Source organism: Trichomycterus rosablanca, chromosome 2, assembly GCF_030014385.1.
Source record: "Trichomycterus rosablanca isolate fTriRos1 chromosome 2, fTriRos1.hap1, whole genome shotgun sequence".
NCBI classification, from domain to species: Eukaryota; Metazoa; Chordata; class Actinopteri; order Siluriformes; family Trichomycteridae; genus Trichomycterus; species Trichomycterus rosablanca.
The window spans coordinates 19,022,839-19,045,716 of NC_085989.1; the positions used below are offsets into that span (position 1 = coordinate 19,022,839).

A 22,878-nucleotide genomic window follows, 5' to 3' on the forward strand; every position below is an offset into this window, starting at 1 on the left:
GCGAATTACAATTCTTAATACAAAACATACTTGAGTAAAAGTAAAATTACTGGTTGTAAAATCTACTTTAAAAAGTACAAGTACACAAAAAACTACTCAATTACAGTAACGCGAGTAAATGTAATTCGTTACATTATGGGCGGTTTGTTCATTAGTGCGATCGAGTGACGCACCATCAAAGGGCGAAGGGAAGAAATTTTTCTATCACATTCAACCAGTGTTAAACTAGCTGTGACTGTTCTGGACAGTCTGTCTTGCCTCTGAATATCGTAGTCCAATCAGCGGCGAGTTGTGTTCCGTACAGTACCACCCCTTTTGGGCGATTTCAGTCTGATTGAAAATCGCCCCGGATTGCTCTGATAGACTCTCATATTAAGGCACTTTTTTTCGAACTGTAGGCACTGCAATACAATCTGTATGGTTTCCGGGAGGGCTCACACTTACGTGCTTGCGTCACACGTAACATGGTGTGGCGATAATTGGAGCAGCTAGCGATCTCGTCAACATGACTACAATTACCTCAGGATCTGCTGCACCGTGTAGAGTGAACTTGGCATTAAAAGCAAGCCATGACATCGAAGCTACATTAGTGCCCCTCGTCCACTTTGGACACATTGTCCTCATGGCTTTGGGTGCTGGTAGAGGAAAGAGGCTGTTGCAGGACTCGCTGGTCTGTTCGGTTTCCAAAAACTAGGGTGACATTCTCTGTCCTTTAGATAGGGAGCTAAAGAATCCCTGTCCAGGACCATTTGACGTCATGTACCGGTGCACACCCAGTACACAATGTCAGAGAGCCTGTCCAGCATTGTGCATGGTCCCATTCAATTGCTGAAATTTCTTTTGCTTCTGCAAGGGTTGAATACATATACCCATTTTATGACCTGGAATTCCTGGCCCTTGGTGTGGAGGTTGTAGCTGCTCCACTCCCTGCTGGCGTCTTGAGCTCCCTCGCCACCTGGTGCACCGCTCCATCTGCTGCTGCAGTGCAATGATGCAGTCAGACTAGAGCTATTCTGGAATCTGGTGACCAGCCAAAGATCAGATCCAGTGTGATACAGTGTGGCAAGCAAACAGCAGCATTTGCAGATGACAGTCCCAGTCAAGCTGTCAGTGGTCAACAGTGCCAGCTGAGTGGTGAGCATGCAGTTGATGCCATCCCCATTCAGTCATTCTTATTTATGGCTTTTATTCTTGGGTGTTTTTCTTTACCTGCTGTTTGGTAAGGTTACAGCTGGCACCTCCACCTTGCCCATTTTAATTTCCAAGACATCAACCCCAGGATACAGGTATCCCCGACTTCGGGCACAAAGAGGGATTGACTCAGATTATTGCCCCTGATCTTAAGGGTTGGGTGACTGTTTGCCTTTTACATACAGTGTATAACAAAAGTGAGTACACCCCTCACATTTCTGCAAATATTTTATTATATTTTTCATGGGACAACACTATAGAAATAAAACTTGGATATAACTTAGAGTAGTCAGTGTACAACTTGTATAGCAGTGTAGATTTACTGTCTTCTGAAAATAACTCAACACACAGCCATTAATGTCTAAATGGCTGGCAACATAAGTGAGTACACCCCACAGTGAACATGTCCAAATTGTGCCCAAAGTGTCAATATTTTGTGTGACCACCATTATTATCCAGCACTGCCTTAACCCTCCTGGGCATGGAATTCACCAGAGCTGCACAGGTTGCTACTGGAATCCTCTTCCACTCCTCCATGATGACATCACAGAGCTGGTGGATGTTAGACACCTTGAACTCCTTCACCTTCCACTTGAGGATGCGCCACAGGTGCTCAATTGGGTTTAGTCCATCACCTTTACCTTCAGCTTCCTCAGCAAGGCAGTTGTCATCTTGGAGGTTGTGTTTGGGGTCGTTATCCTGTTGGAAAACTGTTTTCGAAGGGAGGGGATCATGCTCTGTTTCAGAATGTCACAGTACATGTTGGAATTCATGTTTCCCTCAATCAACTGCAGCTCCCCAGTGCCAGCAACACTCATGCAGCCCAAGACCATGATGCTACCACCACCATGCTTGACTGTAGGCAAGATACAGTTGTCTTGGTACTTCTCACCAGGGCGCCGCCACACATGCTGGACACCATCTGAGCCAAACAAGTTTATCTTGGTCTCGTCAGACCACAGGGCATTCCAGTAATCCATGTTCTTGGACTGCTTGTCTTCAGCAAAGTTGATGCAGTGTGCGGCGTATGGTCTGAGCACTGACAGGCTGACCTCCCACGTCTTCAACCTCTGCAGCAATGCTGGCAGCACTCATGTGTCTATTTTTTAAAGCCAACCTCTGGATATGACGCCGAACACGTGGACTCAACTTCTTTGGTCGACCCTGGCGAAGCCTGTTACGAGTGGAACTTGTTCTGGAAAACCGCTGTATGACCTTGGCCACCATGCTGTAGCTCAGTTTCAGGGTGTTAGCAATCTTCTTATAGCCCAGGCCATCTTTGTGGAGAGCAACAATTCTATTTCTCACATCCTCAGAGAGTTCTTTGCCATGAGGTGCCATGTTGAATATCCAGTGGCCAGTATGAGAGAATTGTACCCAAAACACCAAATTTAACAGCCCTGCTCCCCATTTACACCTGGGACCTTGACACATGACACCAGGGAGGGACAACGACACATTTGGGCACAATTTGGACATGTTCACTGTGGGGTGTACTCACTTATGTTGCCAGCTATTTAGACATTAATGGCTGTGTGTTGAGTTATTTTCAGAAGACAGTAAATCTACACTGCTATACAAGTTGTACACTGACTACTCTAAGTTATATCCAAGTTTCATGTCTATAGTGTTGTCCCATGAAAAGATATAATGAAATATTTACAGAAATGTGAGGGGTGTACTCACTTTTGTGATACACTGTACATTGCTTGGCAAGTAGTTGATGTGTGTGTGACCCAATAAATAATGCCAAAACTTGATGTACCATATATTTACTTTTAACATGTTATTAAAAAAATGCTTTACTCTGAATGGTTGGTGGGTCTGTATTAAATCCCGATAACTGGACAGTGTTCTGTCACAGCATCGTAATGGTATTTAAGTCATGCTACAGAATGCTTTGGGGTCATCAAGGTGTTTAGTGGCAAATTTGACATTTTATGTTCCCTTGTTAAGCATTGGTTTCACCTTGCAACTCTTTCATGGCTACCATTTGCACAGAAGCATAAACTGTGCCAAACAAGGAGGTAGCCATGGTCATGGACTGCCTGATGGAAGGGAATGTTTGCCCGATTTGGCATCCTGGGAGGGATAATTGTGCTTTAACTTGCATACCTTTGTACTGATGGTGATGATGATTATCATGAATATTATTGTTTTATTTGTATATTAAATAAATAAATACATTCTGTACTGGGTTAATGTGCGCGTACTGGTAAAATACTACTGTGCATGATTACAGTGTTGTGTACTTTGTGAGTGGGTGTTATTAATTGTGACAAAGTGCTGATCTTATGTCTGGACAAATGGGCATAGTACAAGTGTTATTTTTATATTATTATATGCAGGATAAATCAATGGCTTATTTACTACTAATGGTATGGGGTGTGAAGCTTTTATTTGTGTGATGGTGGTACTTTACATTAGTGGTTCTTAACCTTTTTCTCTTAAAAAAATGGCACTTTCAGTAAAGATAAAACGTATCATCTTCTTGCTCATGGGAAATTCAATAAATCTATGATGAAGGCAAATATCTTGGCATTTTCTGATTTTGGTTGAGGGTTTACTTCTTGTCAACTAGTGGTGGAAGCTTCCTCACCTGGGTCGACTTCAGTAGGATCTGCATCAACAACTAAATCTGTATCATTCGTAGTAGCCATCTGTTGACCATTGCACTTTTGAGTTGGGCGAATCATAAACACCGACCAGGCACAACATTATTATAACATAGTCAATAACACTGATTATCTCTTTATCACGGAAACTGTTACTGGGTGGGATATATAACACAGCAAGTGAACATTTCATCCTCAAAGTTGATGTGTTAGAAGCAGGAACAATTGGCAACTGTAAGGATTTGAGCAAGTTTGACAAGGGCTCAGAGAGTCTCCAAAACTGCAGCTCTTGTGTGGTGACAGGGTCATGGGCGGCCAAGGCTCATTGATGCACGTGGGGAGCGAAGGCTGGCCCGTGTGGTCCGATCCAACAGACGAGCTACTGTATCTCAAATTGCTGAAGAAGTTAATGCTGGTTCTGATAGAAAGGTGTCAGAATACACAGGGCATCACAGTTGCAGGGCTGTTTTGTCAGCAAAAGGGGGACCAACACAATATTAGGAAGGTGGTCATAATGTTATGCCTGATCGGTGTGTATGTCCATTCTTAAAGACTGAGCATAGGCTATAGGTACAATTTTATTTTTTGATCTCCTGTAGGCTAATTATGAAATGCAACGGGACCCCCACCCTAGGCTCACTGAGGTCCCCTAGTGGGCCGCGCCCCACTGGTTGAGAACCACTGCTTTACATGGATGGTGACCGCCTGACCGTTTTGTGCTGCCTGGTCGAAACTGGTCTGCATCTCTCTGCACATTCAAGTGCTTAGAGAAATTCATCCGCGCCACAGTTTTTCAGAACCCAAAATTGTGTTTTATTAATTATTTATTTATTTGTTTATTTTTGCCTAGCACAACAAGACGACGTGTCTTAAAAGTTTTTATTACGTTTTGAAAGTAAAACCAATTTAGAGTTGCAGCTGTTCGCGCTGTTAACTAGTCCTCAGCTCTGGAGAAGAGCCGTTTCACCTTAACTTCGCGTCGCTCCGCCGCCCACGATAATGATGATGCAGTTTTGTAGCCATGGAGGTAAAAAAGTGCAACATACAGGAGGAGATGTTCGATAGAGCTGTTTTACACAGGTGGCCACAAAACCACATCCTTGATGTCATGGTGTCCCAAACGTCGTCTGCTGAATGACTGAAAATGTACAAGAATAACAGCGTTGGTAGTTTAGTATATGCTTTAAAAGTTGTTTTCTAGAATAAATATATGTACGCCCTGATGAAAGACTTGTTTTGGGGACTTGGATATGTTCGGTACATAATTTAAGTAGGATTGGACAGGTGAGTAAAACGATACAAATTCTATTTTATATGTATATTTATATATAGTTGTGGTTTTTCTTCTTTCTTTTTTTTTACCATGTTTTCCTTCCTTTTAAGAGAAGTGAAAAAGGTAAAAGTGAAAATGAACTTTTTATTTTTTTATTTTTTTATTTTTTCACGTGGCGGCTCTTCGACAGTCTTAAAAGAACTTGCATTTGTGTCTATTATTTCGGTAGACAGTTAGCATACACACGTTTATAAGTTTATATTTTACTGAGTTTATATTTAAATATAAAAAACCCTTTGCTGTGTAATAATAAACTGAGCTGAGCTAAACACTTTTTCCACAGTTTGTCTGCGTCTTCATTATGGCTGCGTTTTGCCAGGCTGTTTTTCTACTTGTGTTCTGTGAACTTATTCGACACAGTAAGTCTATTTTCTAAGTTTTTCTATTTTCTTATGACACAAAGCCTTCTAAAGTCTTAAATGACTATTTACATAAAACCTTCTTAATTCTTAAATTACTATCCTTAAATTACTGTTTGTTCTAGGTGAAATTAAAGGGTGTGTGCATGCATTTCTGATTTCTGAGGTATTTTCAGGTATAAAGGGTAAAAAATCATTTGTACTGGATACTTTTATGAAGGAAAAATTAGTATGTGAGGTATTAAAAAGTTGTACTGTCAAATCAATTTTAGTAAATATTAGGTGAAGTCTATAGCCTAAAAAATATAGGTTCATAGTACTGGCTGTAAGTAAATGTACTAAGTTTAACAGTACAAATTAAAAACCACTGACAAGAGCTGGATTATGAATGGTTATTATTATAAGTTAAAGTAAAACACATGTATTGAACTCACTTAAAGTGAAAATAGTGCACAGTTTCACTTTTAAAAATAAGTCGTCTTTCTTGTTGATAATTAATACCTTTGTTCTGTTGTTATAAGTTAGTTGATGAACAGTCTATAATTTGAATAAGCTGGATAAACCTGTTACCTGACCTTTATAAGCCATCAACAATTACATGATAAAAAATTGAAATGATTGATTGGTGGTGTTTTATTAAGCTTTTTTTTTTGTCATTAATATGTAGTTGTATTGTTTTGTGTTTTCCCAAAGTAACAAAACTAAATGAGAGCATTTTTAGATGACAGTCAAATTTCTGTACTGTAGCTATCCATGTGTAAAGCCAAGCCGAATCATTGAAACCAACTCGCAGTTCTCTGTTACGATGTAGAGATGTAACCAGCAGTGTGTCTCAGTATAAAGTGACAGATTGGTTTTCTACCCAACCGGAGGTTTCTTAGCTTCAACTAGCTTCTTACTGACAACTGTTTGTACTGATGATCTTCATTAGAAAATGGCTCCGGGTGACATTACTGAGCTCTTTACAATGTTCTACTGTAATGCTTGTGACTCTAATGGCGGAGACCATGCCACAATGTAAAATTATCTTGTAGAACTTTCTGTACCACCAGATTAATCATCTCAGTAGCTGTATGTATATTTCTGACCCTAAGTGTTATTTCGGGCAGTGTTTCAGTCATTTATTTTATTGGCTAACTAACTGCAGTCTACTTCATGGAATTTTATACATTGCTAGCACTGCACTAATGCATTTACATTTAAATTACAGTAAAAGTTCAGTACATTTTTTGTACACATTTTTTAACACAAACAAAGTTTTTACATAAAAATTTAGCACCAGTAATAGTTTTTTTACGAACTATTAATAAAACCTTTATACTAATAAACTTTTTTCTGAAGCAAATAACAATATAAAAAGTCATTTTTATTAATTTTAATTGTATTCATTTAAACGTTCACCAAAAAGGTGCTATACAAATAGGCCATGACATGCACTGATCAGCCATAACATTATGACCACCTTCCTAATATTGTGTTGGTCCCCCCTTTTGCTGCCAAAACAGCTCTGACCCATCGAAGCATGAACTCCACTAAACCTCTTTGAGGCCAAGTCAACACCTCAAACTCGTTGTGCTTTTTAAACCATTCCTGAACCATTTTTGCTTTGGTCTGAAACATGGTCTGCAACAGTAGGTGGTACGTGTCAAAGACATGTAACATCCACATGGAGGGCAGGACCCAAGGTTTCCTAGCAGAACATTGCTCAAATCATCACACTGCCTCCGTGATGAAGAGATAATCAGTGTTATTCACTTCACCTGCCAGTGGTCATAATGTTATGCCTGGTCGGTGTACGTTTAATACAAGTGTATAATAACTAACAGCTGTAACTAATGCCAAAGTCATTTTAGTTGTGAGTACTTAATGTAGAGTGTGACTTGAGTTTTTAATCTAGTGTAACGAAGTGAAAAGTGTTAAGTGAAAGTACTTATTATTGTAGTTATTTTTTCAGATGTCTGGTTGTAAAATTCAGCTAAGAGGAAAAACAATAATAACCAAAACCTCCTGTGTCCTTTTGCAGCAGAGGGTGTCTGCAAAGTAACTTGCACCACAGACTACATCTCATCATTGAACTGTTCCTGTTTAGGCTCGACAGAACCAGTGATAAGCGATATTCAGGCAGAGTGCAGGTATCACGTCACTTCTTTCCTTTTCACTTCTTTCATCCCTTTATACATTATGGAACTATTTACAAATCATGTACACTTTAAATATCACAGAGGAAATGATACATGTAACACCTCAACAAGTGACTTCCACATATAATACAAACAAGTGTAGACTTTCTTGTCTCTTGTTACATGCGGGTACATTACTCCCTGCATTGTTGCATTGTTCTTGCTTGTGTTTTTCAGGGATGAATTTGATTCGGTAGCCGGGAGCTGTGTTATCAGGCCGCCACGTCAGTGGTGTGAAATAAACCCAGACAACTTTTATGGAATAGCTGATCTTGATACTGTTTGCACACTACAAGTTAAACAATTCAACACCCAAAATAAGATGACCGAGAACACCACACACACTGTGAAGTTAAAGGATGTCAGTAAGTGTCTGGAAATATTTCTGGATCCTTTTTTTATGTAGTTTTGCTTCCTATAATATAGATAAACTCGTGTCTATAATTTAGCTGATATGTTTTTCTATTTTTTTTCCCAAGTTAAACCACGACAACCCTTCAATCTAACACTTACAAAAAGTGATCAAGTTTTTAACCTATCATGGAAAATGGCCTATACAGAAGATGAAAATGTTGAGCTGAACAGTGACTTGATTTACAGAGTGCGATTAAGACCACAACACGATTGGGATGAGGTAAAAGCTTTACACCCCACTTTATTAGTATAGACATACACTGATCAGCCATAACATTAAAACCACCTCCTTGTTTTTAAACTTACTGTCCATTTTATCAGCTCCACTTACTATATAGAAGCACTTTGTAGTTCTACAATTACTGACTGTAGTCCATCTGTTTCTCTACATACTTTTTTAGCCTGCTTTCACCCTGTTCTTCAATGGTCAAGACCCCTACAGGACCACCACAGAGCAGGTATTATTTGGGTGGTGGATCATTCTCAGCACTGCAGTGACACTGACATGGTGGTGGTGTGTTAGTGTGTGTTGTGCTGGTATGAGTGGATCAGACACAGCAGCGCTGTATTTTTAAATACTGTGTCCACACACTGTCCACTCTATTAGACACTCCTACCTAGTTGGTCCACCTTGTAGATGTAAAGTCAGAGACGATCACTCATCTATTGCTGCTGTTTGAGCTGGTCATCTTCTAGACCTTCATAAGTGGTCACAGGACGCTGCCCATAGGGCGCTGTTGGCTGTATATATTTTTGGTCGGAGGACTATTCTCAGTCCAGCAGTGACAGTGAGGTGTTTAAAAACTCCATCAGCGCTGCTGTGTCTGATCCACTCATACCAGCACAACACACACTAACACACCACCACCATGTCAGTGTTACTGCAGTGCTGAGAATGATCCACCACCTAAATAATACCTGCTCTGTGGTGGTTCTGTGGGGGTCCTAACAAAGCATGCAGAGAAACAGATGGACAGATGCATTTGGTTAGCAGCACAGAAGCCTGCTAAGGTTTTGCTACAGTTTAGCTAAAATCTGAGCTTTAAGAATCATTCTCAGTTTGCAAACTGTAAACAGTGCAGCTTTCTTTTGCTAATGTTATACTATGTAGTGTGCAGACACCCCTTTAAATAATTGAGTTCAGGATTTAAGCCAGGCCCATTTCGAGGAAGAGTGTGCCAACATTCCTCCACAGTGATGTAAAAGACTCAACACATATGTTTGATTGCAGTTGTTACTGCCTTAAATGGCACAGCCAGTTATTAGGTAAAGGGTGGCAGTTACCTTTTCAGCTTTTTCACATAGTTGATATACATTTTGATTTAATCAATGGAATGATCATTTATAAACTGCATTTTAGGGTAACTCATGTTGTCTGACATTATCTTATATTAAAATGAGTTGGAATCCCCGGTTCGAAACTCGGTGTTGCCACCGGTCGGCTGGGCACCATCTAGCGGGCATAATTGGCAGTGCCTGCAGCAGATACTAATTGGCCACCGTATCTGCAGGCTGGGGGCCGGACTATGTGTGGGTGGGTGGGTCTTCATACGCTGTGTAAGGACTCTGATTGCCGGAGAAGACGCCTGTGCAGAATGCATGGGCGAGAAGAGGAGGGCTGTGCACGTGTCGGAAGAGGCGTGTACAGCGACGTGATCTCCTCGGATACAATCTGGTATCTCTTAGCATTGGAAGACAAAATTGAGTGTGATAAATTGGGAGGAAAATGGGGAGAAAATGCATTAAAAAAATAATAATAAAAAAAAAAAATTAATTAAAAGATCTGATTCAAATGCGACTAATTAAAATAGTAGATATCACTCTAATTTTCTTCATGAAATAAATGAAAACACTGCTTTATGTTGATATTTGTATTTAACTTACTGTCCTTACTTTTTTTAAATTATGTTTGTAAACAGTTGTGCTCTTAAAAAACTGATTATTATAAAAACTTCAGTACCTTTTGCATGATGTATGAATCTTTTACATTTTACACTAAACGATTGGTCATTGGAAGTATAAAATCATTTTTTCTGCCCCACAGAAGCACATCAAGATGTATAATGTCAGAAATGACGAAAGATACCAGGAGATCCAGTGTGAGCCCCTCTTGGCAGGAACAACATACGTGGCCGACGTTCAGGCCTCAGTGAACGCAGAAGAGTTTTCCAAGAGTAAGGATAAATGGAGTGAGTGGAGCTTCAGCACTGAGTTTTCCTGCCCCCACCGAGCTGGTAAGTGGTCAAAATAAAATTCCACAAGCATTTAGTGTTCCTGGAATATTATGCAATAAGCCCACACATGTACTTTCATTTTCAATTCATGGAAGTTTCGGGTAGTGAAAGTTTTTTTGTGTTTTAACTTATTGAAGGTCAGTACAGTCAGTTTGTTTTGGAACTGGTCTGTGCTTAGGCTTTGTTCAGGCTGCACAAAAACAAAAACATGTTTTTCACTAATCATTGCAGCATGTCTGCATTCTCGGTCACTCTTTTTTAAGACTTGTTCTTTTTAACAACAAGCTTAACTGAATAACTGAAATAATTAGATGATACTTTTTGGCAATATACACATTTTAATGAAATATTTTTATATGCATATTGAAAACATATACTGATCAGCCAAAACATTAAAACCACCTCCTTGTTTCTACACACACTGTCCATTTTATCAGCTCCACTTACCATATAGAAGCACTTTGTAGTTCTACAATTACTGACTGTAGTCCATCTATTTCTCTACATACTGTTTAGCCTGCTTTTACCCTGTTCTTCAATGGTCAGGACCCCCACAGAGCAGGTATTATTTAGCTGGCGGATGATACTTAGCACTGCAGTGACACTGACATGGTGGTGGTGTGTTAGTGTGTGTTGTGCTGGTATGAGTGGATCAGACACAGCAGCACTGCTAGAGTTTTTAAATACTGTGGACTACAGTCAGTAATTGTAGAACTACAAAGTGCTTTTATATGGGAAGTGGAGCTGATAAAATGGACAGGAAGTGTAGAAGCAAGGAGGTGGTCATAATGTTATGCCTAATCGGTGTATATCTGGTCCCCTAAAGCAGCTTTTACATGTTAGTATATAGAAAAGAACATGAAACAGAGACTTACTGTTTTTTCGTTCTTATTTTTATATTGAAAGTAAATTCACTAGGCTGCTTCTGCTAAATTTAAATATATTACATCTTTTAAGTTATTCTCAGTACACCATGCACTGAAAAGGCTTTTATTACTCCTGGATATCCTATTTTATTAAGCTTTTTAATGATAAAGCTTAAGCCCTGCATGATTCATAGCATCTAATATGACGTTTTTATTATTACAGATTCATATGATATTTTTTGGCCTAAGAGCTACATTCTGGTGCTGGTTTTAGTTTTTGGATTCCTGTTCTTCTTTGGAATGATGTAAGTATGTTTGATTGATACACAGTATGCACAGTTAGGTTTAAATGATGTCTTATTCAGGATTGGGCAGTAACTAAATGCTAATGGTTAGAAAATGTATTCAGAATATGAATATAAAAAATACAAAAAATAAATATAAATATTAACTCTATTATAAAGTGTTTATTATACATGTACCTAAAATTCTTTACCCACTAAATGTTTTCTTGATGGGTTAAAAGGGCATTTTGATACACATTAGAATACATTACATAATTTCATACATGTGTTTTTAACCGATTCCTGAACCACATATAACTGCTTTTGCTAATAACTGCTGACACACACTATATTGACATATAAAGCTCTGCACAGCCTGACTTCTCACTACCTGGTTAGGCTTCTCCATCAGAATATTCCATTTTCTACCTTACATTCACAAACCTTAGGCCTTCTTGTTGTTCAAAGGTTTAAACAATATGTGAACTGCCATCGTGTAGCTCCCAAATTGTGCAATACTCCACCCAAGTTTATATCATTAAAATGAAAGACCTTTATGTTTACATTATATTTGACTGAACTTGTCAGAGCTTGTTGAACTGAACTTGTTCTCTCAGTAATGTCCTTTGTTGTACTTCTGCTTTCTGTTCTTTGGTTGTAAAGCATCCTCAAGCATGGGACTGGCACTATAAATAAAAGTAAAAACAAATATATGCTTCCATTTTTGTGGCTACAGTTTGGGGAAGGCCCTTTCCTGTTCTAGCATGTTTGTGCCAAAGCAAGATTGATGAGTTTGTAGTTTTAATTGTTGCGGTTCATTAGTATGAATTGGAATGTTGATTGCAAGCCAGGTTTTATGGTCCAACAATACCTCAGTAATGCTCTGATTGGACAAAAAATCCCACTTATACACTTCAAAATCTTGAGAAAGCCATCCCAGAATAGTTTAGGCTGTTTGAGCTGCAAGGTTGGGGTTGTCCAACAGTGCCTTCTCACAAAGTATTCCTATACTAACCTGAATATGTGACTAATTTAGGATGTTATATTGAGTATTAGGCCATTGTTTGTCATTGTTTTTATAAAGGCAGTGGTAACTCAATAGTTACAGTATCAGACTAGTAATCAGAAGGTTCCTGGGTTAAGCCCCACTGTTGCCAGGTTGCCACTGTTTGTATTGCTTCTTGAGCAAGACCTTCAAGCTTCAATTGCTTAGATTGTACATTGTCAGAAGCATTTCCCAACAATGCTGCACACAAAACTTGTAGAGATCTTTATAGTCAATCATTGTGACAACAAATTTTCTCATGAATCATTCCTCCATACCCATCATTCTTAGCAAGAAACCCTCTATCTAGTAATTAACTGCAGACTTGGATGTTTAGAATTAGTGCTTAATAGACAATTTGTCTGATTTTAAACACCGATAGTGCCTCCGCCTTTTCCAGTAATTGATATTACTTGGTTTACCGTATGTATATTGTCCTTTCGTGCCTCCTACGTTCACAAAAACCACAATGGCAGCAGAGTAGTGCTTGCGGCAGCCATCGCTTCATGCAGACGAGAAACTGGAGGAAGTTAGACGTGCAGTGCTGCTGCATTCAACGTTTCACCCATTTCAGTGCATCGTCTCTCTCCAACCCTGATTTTTAGTTGACGTCAGTGCATTTGAAAGTGTGTGTGCTGCCTGAGTTCTCACAGGCCTGGTAAAAAAAAATGATAAAAAAACTCAATCTAAAGGTTAAAATTTTTTTCCACCCACATTTTTAGGGTGAAGTAATTATTAAAATATTTAACCACAAATGTTAACCACATAGAATTTTACCCATTTTTATTAAAGTTGCATATAATTTTGGAGTAAAGTGTTAGTTTAGACTATACCAACTAAAAAGCCATCAATAAAAAATTGGCTTTATCTGTCATCTACAGGGGGCTGCGTAAGAAGCCATGCCTGTTTCAATACATCCCGAACCCTCAAGATTTCTTCAAACCCCTCTATCACACATACCAAGGAGACTTTAAGGTAAGAAATCAGAGAGGCTGTGTGTCTTATTAAGAAGTTATAAAGAAAGGAGATACTCTTTTGATCGTGAGGGGGTTTTTATGTGTCATATATAGCACAAGCCATCAAACCACATACAAACAGGGACTGGCATTTAGCGGATGAGTCAGTCCTCAGGGGCTTCAAAAGGTTCAGAGAGGACTGCGGCGCTGACATCTGGGTGGACTTGTGTTACATGTGCAAAATGAAAGTAGCGATACTCCCCTCAGATGGAAAGTACTCTTAGCTCAAACCTAAACTCAGATAGGGTGGGTAGTTTTAGATAGATGTTTGTATCTCAAAGGGAAAATTTTTGAAGTTTCCACTGAAAGTAAAGAGGCCTCTGTACGAAGCTCTCACCAAATTTACAAGTTTTAGGTGTCTAGATTGTATGTTTTGTTTACATATAGTCATTTTTAGTGGCTTATGGCTGTATTATTGATTATTGCCCTCAGTATTGTCTTAAGTCCTGAAGTAATTCCAGTGAAAACAAACAGCTACAGGCTCGCACAATTAATAAAAAAAAAGTAAATAAATATATCCGATCTGTATAGATAAGCATGCTTAGAACTTAGCATACGTATGAGACGGAAAACGGAAGTCTTTAATCAGTTTTATCAGCCAGCGAAAAGTGAAGCTTTTGAAGTTTTTACTTCCATCCACGGTGGAAATGTTTGCACAGCTGAACACACTGCATGAGACACTAAACTCTTTTCGTTTGTATATTTAATACACACAGTCAGGCTGGTTAAAATGTTTTTTAATATTCTTGGATAAATCAAAACAGCCTTTACCTATAGCTTTTTGGAATTAGCAGATTCCAGTTTCAGTAAATTTGTGTTCTTGGACTGTTGTCTACGTAAACTAGAGTAAGGTAATGTTCACTATGGAAGCACTTCTGTAAGTCACTCTGAATAAGTCTGCTAAATGCCGAAAATGTACATGTAAATAGAATGTCTTACTGACTTTGTCACAGCACCATACATGCCACCTTGGGCCTTTAGTATTACAGGCATTTACCAAAAGTTTTCAGTGACTGGAGTGATAAAGCTGCTTTATTTAGCATACTGTCTGGACTTGGGGCATTTTAATACCATATTGATTGTGGGCTTGTTTTAGATTGGGCACATTGTTGCAGACCTGTGTGAACAATACATTTATTGCAAACCACAGATAACCTGTGCAATTCTAATATATTGGCTACTTTGCAAAAATCTTTACAAATAGGGGACAACCCCAAAATTAATTTATTATGTGTTTATTGGGTGACTATTATGATGATTAAACTCTAACTTAAAATTCTTTAAATGTGTTGTTTTAAAGATGAAGTTTTAGAGTTTCATTTGCTTTATGCATCACAGCTAGAGCAGAATGATCAGAATTATTGTGTTTTTTTTTTTTTTTTTTTTTTACAATGCTGTCCTGTTTCTGTCAGACGCTTGCAGATACAAAATAATAATAAGGTTTATTTTTTTTTTAAAAAGGGCAAATGGGCGGCAGGGTGGCTCAGTGGGTAGCGATGCACGATACTGGGTTCACAATACGATTTTTTGACAATTATGACAAAGTTTCCTTTTATTATTTCTCTTAAAAAATTAAATACTGTGTGCTGCACGTTTCCCTTTTTTGCGTAAAAAAACTGAAATGAAATAAATCCCACATTAAATAAATAAATGAATAATACAAATAAAGAAAGTATCCTCACATAAATACATTTGGCTGGAAAATTCCAAACCTGGCAACCCTGCAGTGACGTCAACCAGGCGAGGTGAATAGCACCAGTGCCCTCTGCTGTTTAAAGTGAATATCGATTCATTATACATGTAAACCGATTTGAATCGTTACACATGTGAATCAATTTTTAACTGTCTTGTGGTGCATCGTTACATCCCTACAGTCAGGTACAATTTAGTATCTCTAATTCACCTCACTTGCATGTGTTTGGCCTGTGGGAAGAAACTGGAGCCACCCTGCCACCCCTGTCATTGTTTTCACCTGTATGCAATTATGTCTGTATGTGTATATAGACATGCTCAGTTTGTTTTGTTTTTATGAAGTTTTGTACTGATTAGTGTTGTGCATACTGCATTAATTTCTTGTCCGTTGTCAATTTCTTGTCCATCTCTTGTTTTTAGTTTTGGCTTTTTCCTAAAACTTTGGTATTGACCTGAGCCTGTTTTGCATTTACTCTTCTGGTTGTCTTTTTTAATTTATTTATTTATTAGGATTTTAAGGTCATGTTTTACACACGTTGGTTACATTCATGACAGAACAGTTACTGGTTACACAAGATTTTGTATCTCCAATTCACCTCACTTGCATGTCTATGGACTGTGGGAGGAAACCGGAGCTCCCGGAGGAAACCCACACAGACACAGGGAGAACATGCAAACTCCACACAGAAAGGACCCGGACCGCCCCACCTGGGGATCAAACCCAGGACCGTCTTGCTGTGAGGTGACAGTGCTACCTGTCCTGTCATTAATGTAACCAAAGGGTGTAAAACATGACATTAAAATCCTAATAAATAAATAAACTAAATAAATAGAAAACAATGAGACATCCAGGAAAGAGGTTCTGTTTAGCGGTTTGGGATTGGTGAAAAGTGAACATCTGACAGTGAGGTCAAAACATGAAGAATTATGGTAGTTTGCACTTTAGTTGAAGTGGGTCGCATGACCGTTTAGTCATTGTGAAACTTAAAATGGTGTGAAATGTGACACTTGCATGAATTTGACATTAGCTGCACTTCTTTGTACCCTTTCCTCCCAATTTAGTCATTTCTTATTCCTTATGACGATTCCTCTGCCAATTGAATCTTACCCATGCTGTCTGAAAAGTGCTGCAGACTAGCACCTCCCCCCCTACCAAAAGCTGATTTTTTTTTTTCCACCAACCAGCAGTGGATTTGCAAAGAGAGCTGTATCCCATCATGCTGTGTCCGGCTGTACCCTCCACTATTTATGTAGGCTTGATCAGACAGCAGAGTCTGTTTATGCTTTCCTCCCTCAGACACAACCCTCATTTAGAGAAGTGTTTGAAACCAGCCTCTGTGCTGTGCTAAGGGCCATGTAATTGCATCCTCTTTGAGGTAGGCATATTAGAGCTATGGTTGGTAAATACTTACGATTATTGCTCAAACTATTTCTTGCTCAAACAGTAAAGTGGGCTTTTTAGTTGTTTAGCTGTTTCTTATAGCCGATGCTTTATTAGTGTTATTCAACTCACTGGTCTAATTTTATTTGGATTATAATCTCCGATGTTGATAATTAACTATATAAATTTGTCTCCATGTATTAATACCGCAGTGAAAAAGGAAGTGATGATGGATGGATTGAGTTCCTAAAATGTTCCTGTGTGGGATGACAATTGGTTCTCAAGAGTTTCTATAGTTTTGTTAGATATGGTAGAAAATAAGGCTTTTGATTTTCTATAATGAAAGGTTACACCTTTCTCATAGTTTTAATGAAAGATTAAGCACTTTAACCACAGACATTTTCTATGATCATTTGCCCCATCTCTACCAAAGCTGCCAACTATTCTGCCATTGGCTGTGTAGTATCCAATAGATCTGTGCTTGTTTTGTAGTCTATCACTTACTTTCAAAATGAGTCTGATACAGCACCTTTATGAATCATGCATGTGACATTTAAGACACCTGACCTTATGAATCATGATTTCATTTTAACACTGAAACTGTGTTCAATTTCAAATCTATATTGTGTATTTTCATTGTATTCTGATCTCTAACAGGTGCGAGCAGTTCTAAATTTACTGTGTTTGGTTAGACACAGGACAAAATAGCATGGAGCACCACTGCTGAAACAAACCATGTGCCAGCTAGCTTATTGTAGTAAGAGAGTGGCTTATTGTTCACCAGAAATAAAAAATAAAAAACAATAAAAACATAACTAAAATTTTTTTTTAATGGAGTAAGAAGAAGGGTCATCAATGCTGTTATTAAATCCCAACAAGGCCATAATAATTATGGCCCTACCTAAGTCCCATGTCACGGATCATGAAACAAGCTTTTTCCCATGTAATATGCAATTTGCTGTGAAATTCGAAATTGAATGTTTATGTTTAGCGATTTCAAGTTTTTCATTCACGCAGCATTTAAGTGACCTGCAAGTGAGGTGAATTGGAGATACAAAATTGTCTGTGATTGTGTTTGACATTAACTTGAACTGAAGAATCTTGTGTAACCAGTAACAACCTGTGAAAACAAATAAATAACTTTTTAGAAAGCTTTAATATTGTTTTGTATCTGGTGATTGATAAGCATATGGAAGATATTGGCATTACCTTGGCGTTTAGAGAAGAGTGGTCGACCTAGTCGATGATGTTAAAAATGCGTCAATATTTTAAGTTGATGGATTGTTTTTAATACTATGTTTATAAATGATCCTTTTTCATTTCTACAAAGTTTCCATTAATATAACCATTCATATGATTTCCCTCAGCACTAATTGCTGCGTGCATGACCTAAGTCGTATTTGGTCCAGTCACTGGTTGGCGGCATTAAGTGCAGTCTTAAAAAATGCCGTCTGCAGCAGTCAGAGGCCGATTGTAGAGAGCTTTCAAAGAAAAGCTAAAAGTTTTCCAAGACCCAAATCATCAAAAGTTTGGGAATACTGAAAACTGGCACAAAACAAAAAGGTGGTTTGTACACTGTGCAAAGCTTTGATGGTACCACAGCAGCACTAGCGCCATGTTGCACGTATATTGTTTCATTACGCTTCTTAATCGCGGAGATCTTGGAATACCGTGTTCCTTAGCGAGTTCAGTTAGGGCGCATGAGACACGGCAAAACTTCTGCTTCTATATTGTTTCATTATGCTTCTTAATCGCAGCGATCTTGGAATTCCGTATTCCTTAGCGAGTTCAGTTAGACCACACAAAAACTTGTCTTGTGAAACACTTACCACTTTGTTTACATGGCTTAGAATTTGACGTAAGTTTTGAGTGAACTATTCGAACTATTTTATTTCTGCTATAAGTATAAGCACGTTGCTTTGTGTACGGAATGCCATGCACTTTGTTTAATATGGAGCACTTGAGAATTTGATGATGTGGACATAAACCCTGTGTACATTTACAGTTTTGTGCCATATTATTATGCCATACAGTTTGTTGTTAAAATAAAAGTAGCTTAAATGATATTCTGAATTCATCGTTTAGATTAATCAACTAATTGATAAAATCTGTCTAGATTAATCGAAAGAAAAATAGTGGTTAGTGGCAGCCCTAGAGGAGTTATCATTCTTGGATACAGAAATATTATCAGGAAGATCTTATTCTACATATACATATAATATTTGGTTGGACCGCCTTTAGCTTTGATTACGGCACACATTCGCTGTGGCATCATGTCCACAAGCTTCTGCAATGTCACAACATTTATTTCTGTCCAGAGTTGCATTAATTTTTCCCCAAGATCTTGTATTGATGATGGGAGATTTGAACCACTGCGCAAAGTCTTCTCCAGCACATCCCAAAGATTCTCAATGGGTTTCAGGTCTGGTCTTTGTGGTGGCCAATCCATGTGTGAAAATGATGTCTCATGCCCCCTGAAGCACTCTTTCACAATTTGAGCCCGATGAATCCTGGCATTGTCATCTTGGAATATGCCCATTGATGGAATAACCTGGTGGTTCAGTATATTCAGGTAGTCAGCTGACCTCATTCTTTGGGCACATAACGTTGCTGAACCTAGACCTGACCAACTGCAGCAACCCCAGATCATAGCACTGCCCCCACAGGCTTGTACGGTAGGCACTAGGCATGATGGGTGCATCACTTCAGCCGCCTCTCTTCTTACCCTGATGCGCCCATCACTCTGGAACAGGGTAAATCTGAACTCATCAGATCACATGACCTTCTTCCATTGCTCCAGAGTCCAATCTTTATGCTCCCTAGTAAATTGAAGCCGTTCTTGCCGGTTAGCCTCACTGACAAGTGGTTTTCTTAAGGCTACACAGCTGTTTAGTCCCAATCCCTTGAGTTCCCTTTGCATCGTGCGTGTGGAAATGCTCTTACTTTCACTATTAAACATCTCCCTGAGTTCTACTGTAGTTTTTCTACCATTTGATTTCACCAAACGTTTAAGTGATCGCCGATCACGATCATTCAAGATTTTTTACCGACCACATTCCTTCCTCGAAGATGATGTTTTCCCCACTGTCCATAAACTTTTTAATAATGCGTTGGACAGTTCTTAACCCGATTTTAGTAGTTTCAGCAATCTCCTTAGATGTTTTCTCTGCTTGATGCATGCCAATAATTTGACCCTTCTGAAACAGATTAACATCTTTTCCACGACCACAGAATGTGTCTTTCGACATGGTTGTTTAAAAAATTAGAAGCTACGCACTGCGTCAGTTAGGGTTAAATAACTTGTTGCCAGCTGAAACACAATCACCCATGCAGTAATTATCCAATGGGAGGCTCCCACCTATTTGCTTAGTTAAATCCAGGTGGTGACCTTGTTTTTGGCCAGGCAGTGTGTATTATTTGTTGGCAAATACTGTATATGACAATGCAGAACAATGATTAAACCTAATGATTTTTGCCAGATGTGGTTTGCAGCATTGTTGGTTGAAGGCAATTTTAAGCTTCCTCTAAACATAAATGCATCAAGGTGTAGGAAATACTTATCAGATCTTACTACCTTACAAATCTTTTTACTATTGCTTGTGAGGCCACATTTTGTCCTTTCTTATTTAGGTTATACATTTCAGATGTTTTTTTTTGTTTGTTTTACGACTAAATAGCAGCTCTGCCAAGAATTCCAGTTTTGTAAAGATAACAATGTTCAGCTGTTGTTTATGACTAGCAAAAGACATACTTGTTTAATTGTGTCTGTTTTTTATTTTTTTATTTTGGTAGTCAGTGAGTTAATACATCTGTTCCTCTTTCCAGTTGTTGTTTCGTCACTTAGAATTCAAGGCCCATTTTCATAGTTTTTTTTTGTTTGAGAATTTTCCCTTCAACATCTGTTACTCTTTGTTTTCTGCAGAAATGGGTCGGCCCAGTGTTTACCTTCAACAGTTTTGACGTGCTGGAGAAGAGCGCCCCTCTCCAGGTTCTGACCGAGAAGCAGCATGCTTCTGTTCCGTCGCAGCTGGACCTTCTGTCTAACCCGGGAACCGGCAGCAATAGTCTGGGAGATTGGAGCCTGCTCAGCCTGGTGAACCCTGATTTCTCCAAGCGCTACTTTCTAGGAGGCAGCAGCCTTGGTCTGTCCCACTTCAGTGGCCACATCTCTATGGACACAGTGACCGTGTCTGGCCAAGAAGGCACCATGTCGGACTTCAGCGATACAGATCAGAATCCTAGACTTGCTCATGACGGTCAGCACTCAGAGCCGGACGGTGAGGGAAGCCCAGAGATGCAAGGTTTTGATAATTGCCTGCTGCGGCTCAACAACATGGAGAACGCAGAAGAGATCTCGCTGGACTCCTACAGTTCAAACGAGCACTCGGATGATGGTTACCCTCAAATAGGTCTGGACTTGGACACCATTGACAGCGGATTCTTAGAATCAGACTGCCCAAGCCCAGTGAGCTTAGAATGTGGCGGAGGAGAACCAACGGATGCTGCTTTTCTGGGGAATGCTGTGGCAACCCATTCGAACTATGTCAAGCAATGGATGGCAGTCAAACCAGACACTGAAGAGGAAAGTAACTTGTTGCAGTAGTCTGTAAACTCAATGAGGGATGCATTCGTTTTTAAGGAACTCCCCACACGGACAGTGTGTTAGTGGGTTTGAAGAGTTCCTAAACTGTCATGACTTGATAAGTGTTGAGCCAAGCAAGGCTTCAGCCAAAATGACTTTGTTACATGGACCTTGATGTACAGCTGCACTGTTTAGGTTTGGAAACAGGAGACTTTTACAGTTTTGTTGCTCTTTGAGTTGTTTGAAGTGCATTTTACATATGTAACTGTTTTACAAACGTATTCAGTTGTCTAGAAATTAGTCCACAGTAAATTGTGCTGGTCCTTTCTAGCACAACCCTCCTTAATCCCAATGGCTAGACTGTTTGCCCCCCCCATCCCAGACATAGCCAATCATGTCTGTGTAGACACCTGACCGGCTGATAGCCCCGCTAAAATTCAAACCCTAGATGTCAACGGTAGTAGGCTTGCATATGTAACTGCTGCAGCCCATTTAGCCCTAAATGTAATGCTACAGTACAAGTAAAAGTGCAGACCATACGTTTTTCAACTCATTTTCATGTTTTACCTTCTTTATCCTGGTCAGGGTCGCAATGGGTCCAGTTTTCCCAGCAACACACCCCAGACGGGATGCCAATCCATTACAGGCCTCTGCCATGCTGTTTAGAGAGAGAGAGAGAGAATGTCTTTATTTGTCATATATACATATTCAGACGTACAGTACAATAAAATTCTTTCTTCCAAACAAGCTGGGGTCAGAGCACAGGGTCAGCCATTGTACGGCGCCCCTGGAGCAGAGAAGGTTAAGGGCCTTGTTCAAGGGTCCAACAGTGGCATGCATCAACCTTTCAGTTGATAGCCCAAAGCTCTACCCACTAGGCTACTACTGTCCTATGTAGACATCCGACAAGCCAATAGTACCGCTGGGGATTTAAGCCCTGGATACCGGCAGTAATGAGCTTGCATTTTAGTATTCAAGCTCATTTCAATTAAGTCTGTCATGGTTATTACGTTCATTCGTATTCACTTTTAAAACCTCTCCGCACAAGTCCATATTTTTTGAGTCATTTTGTTGTCAATGCCTATAGATACACACCTCTTTTTTCATAGTAATAAATACAGTCAAAAAACATTTTTGTGTACATACAGAGAAAATAAGTTCACTAAAAGTACATCGACCAGGCATAGCTTTATGACCACTGACACCAACAACACTGATTATCTCTTCATCACGGCACCTGTTAGTGGGTGGGATATATTAGGCAGCAAGTGAACATTTTATCCTCAAAGTTGATGTGTTAGAAGCAGGAAAAATGGGCAAGCGTAAGGATTTGAGTGAGGGGCAAGGGCCAAATTGTGATGGCTAGAGGACTGGGTCAGAAACTCCTCGGTTCAAAACTCGGTGTTGCCACTGGCCGGCTGGGCGCCATCCGGCGGGCATAATTGGCAGTGTATGCAGCAGATTCTAATTGGCCACCGTATCTGCATGGTGGGGGCCGGACCATGTGTGGGTGGGTGGATGTTCGTACGATGTGTACGGACCCTGATTGGCGAAAGAGACGCCTGTGCAGAATGCAGGGGTGAGAAGAGGAGGTGTACAGCGTACAGTACAGCGACGTGCTCTCCTTGGATGCAGTCGGGTATCTCTCAGCAGCGGAGGACAAAATTGAGTGTGCAGAATCGGGAG

At 39.5% G+C, this 22,878-nt stretch overlaps 1 protein-coding gene across 1 annotated transcript; it reads left to right on the top strand.

Moving 5' to 3' along the window:
- Nucleotides 1-5,014: 5,014 nt before the first annotated feature.
- On the top strand, nt 5,015-21,213 carry LOC134301226 (interleukin-21 receptor-like). The gene is made up of 9 exons (XM_062985837.1): nt 5,015-5,090; nt 5,423-5,498; nt 7,522-7,630; nt 7,856-8,043; nt 8,158-8,312; nt 10,137-10,326; nt 11,416-11,497; nt 13,403-13,496; nt 20,533-21,213. The coding sequence occupies exons 2-9, from the start codon at nt 5,441-5,443 to the stop codon at nt 21,211-21,213; spliced, it is 1,557 nt and encodes a 518-aa protein (XP_062841907.1). The 5' UTR covers nt 5,015-5,090; nt 5,423-5,440.
- The last annotated feature ends 1,665 nt before the right edge of the window (nt 21,214-22,878 follow it).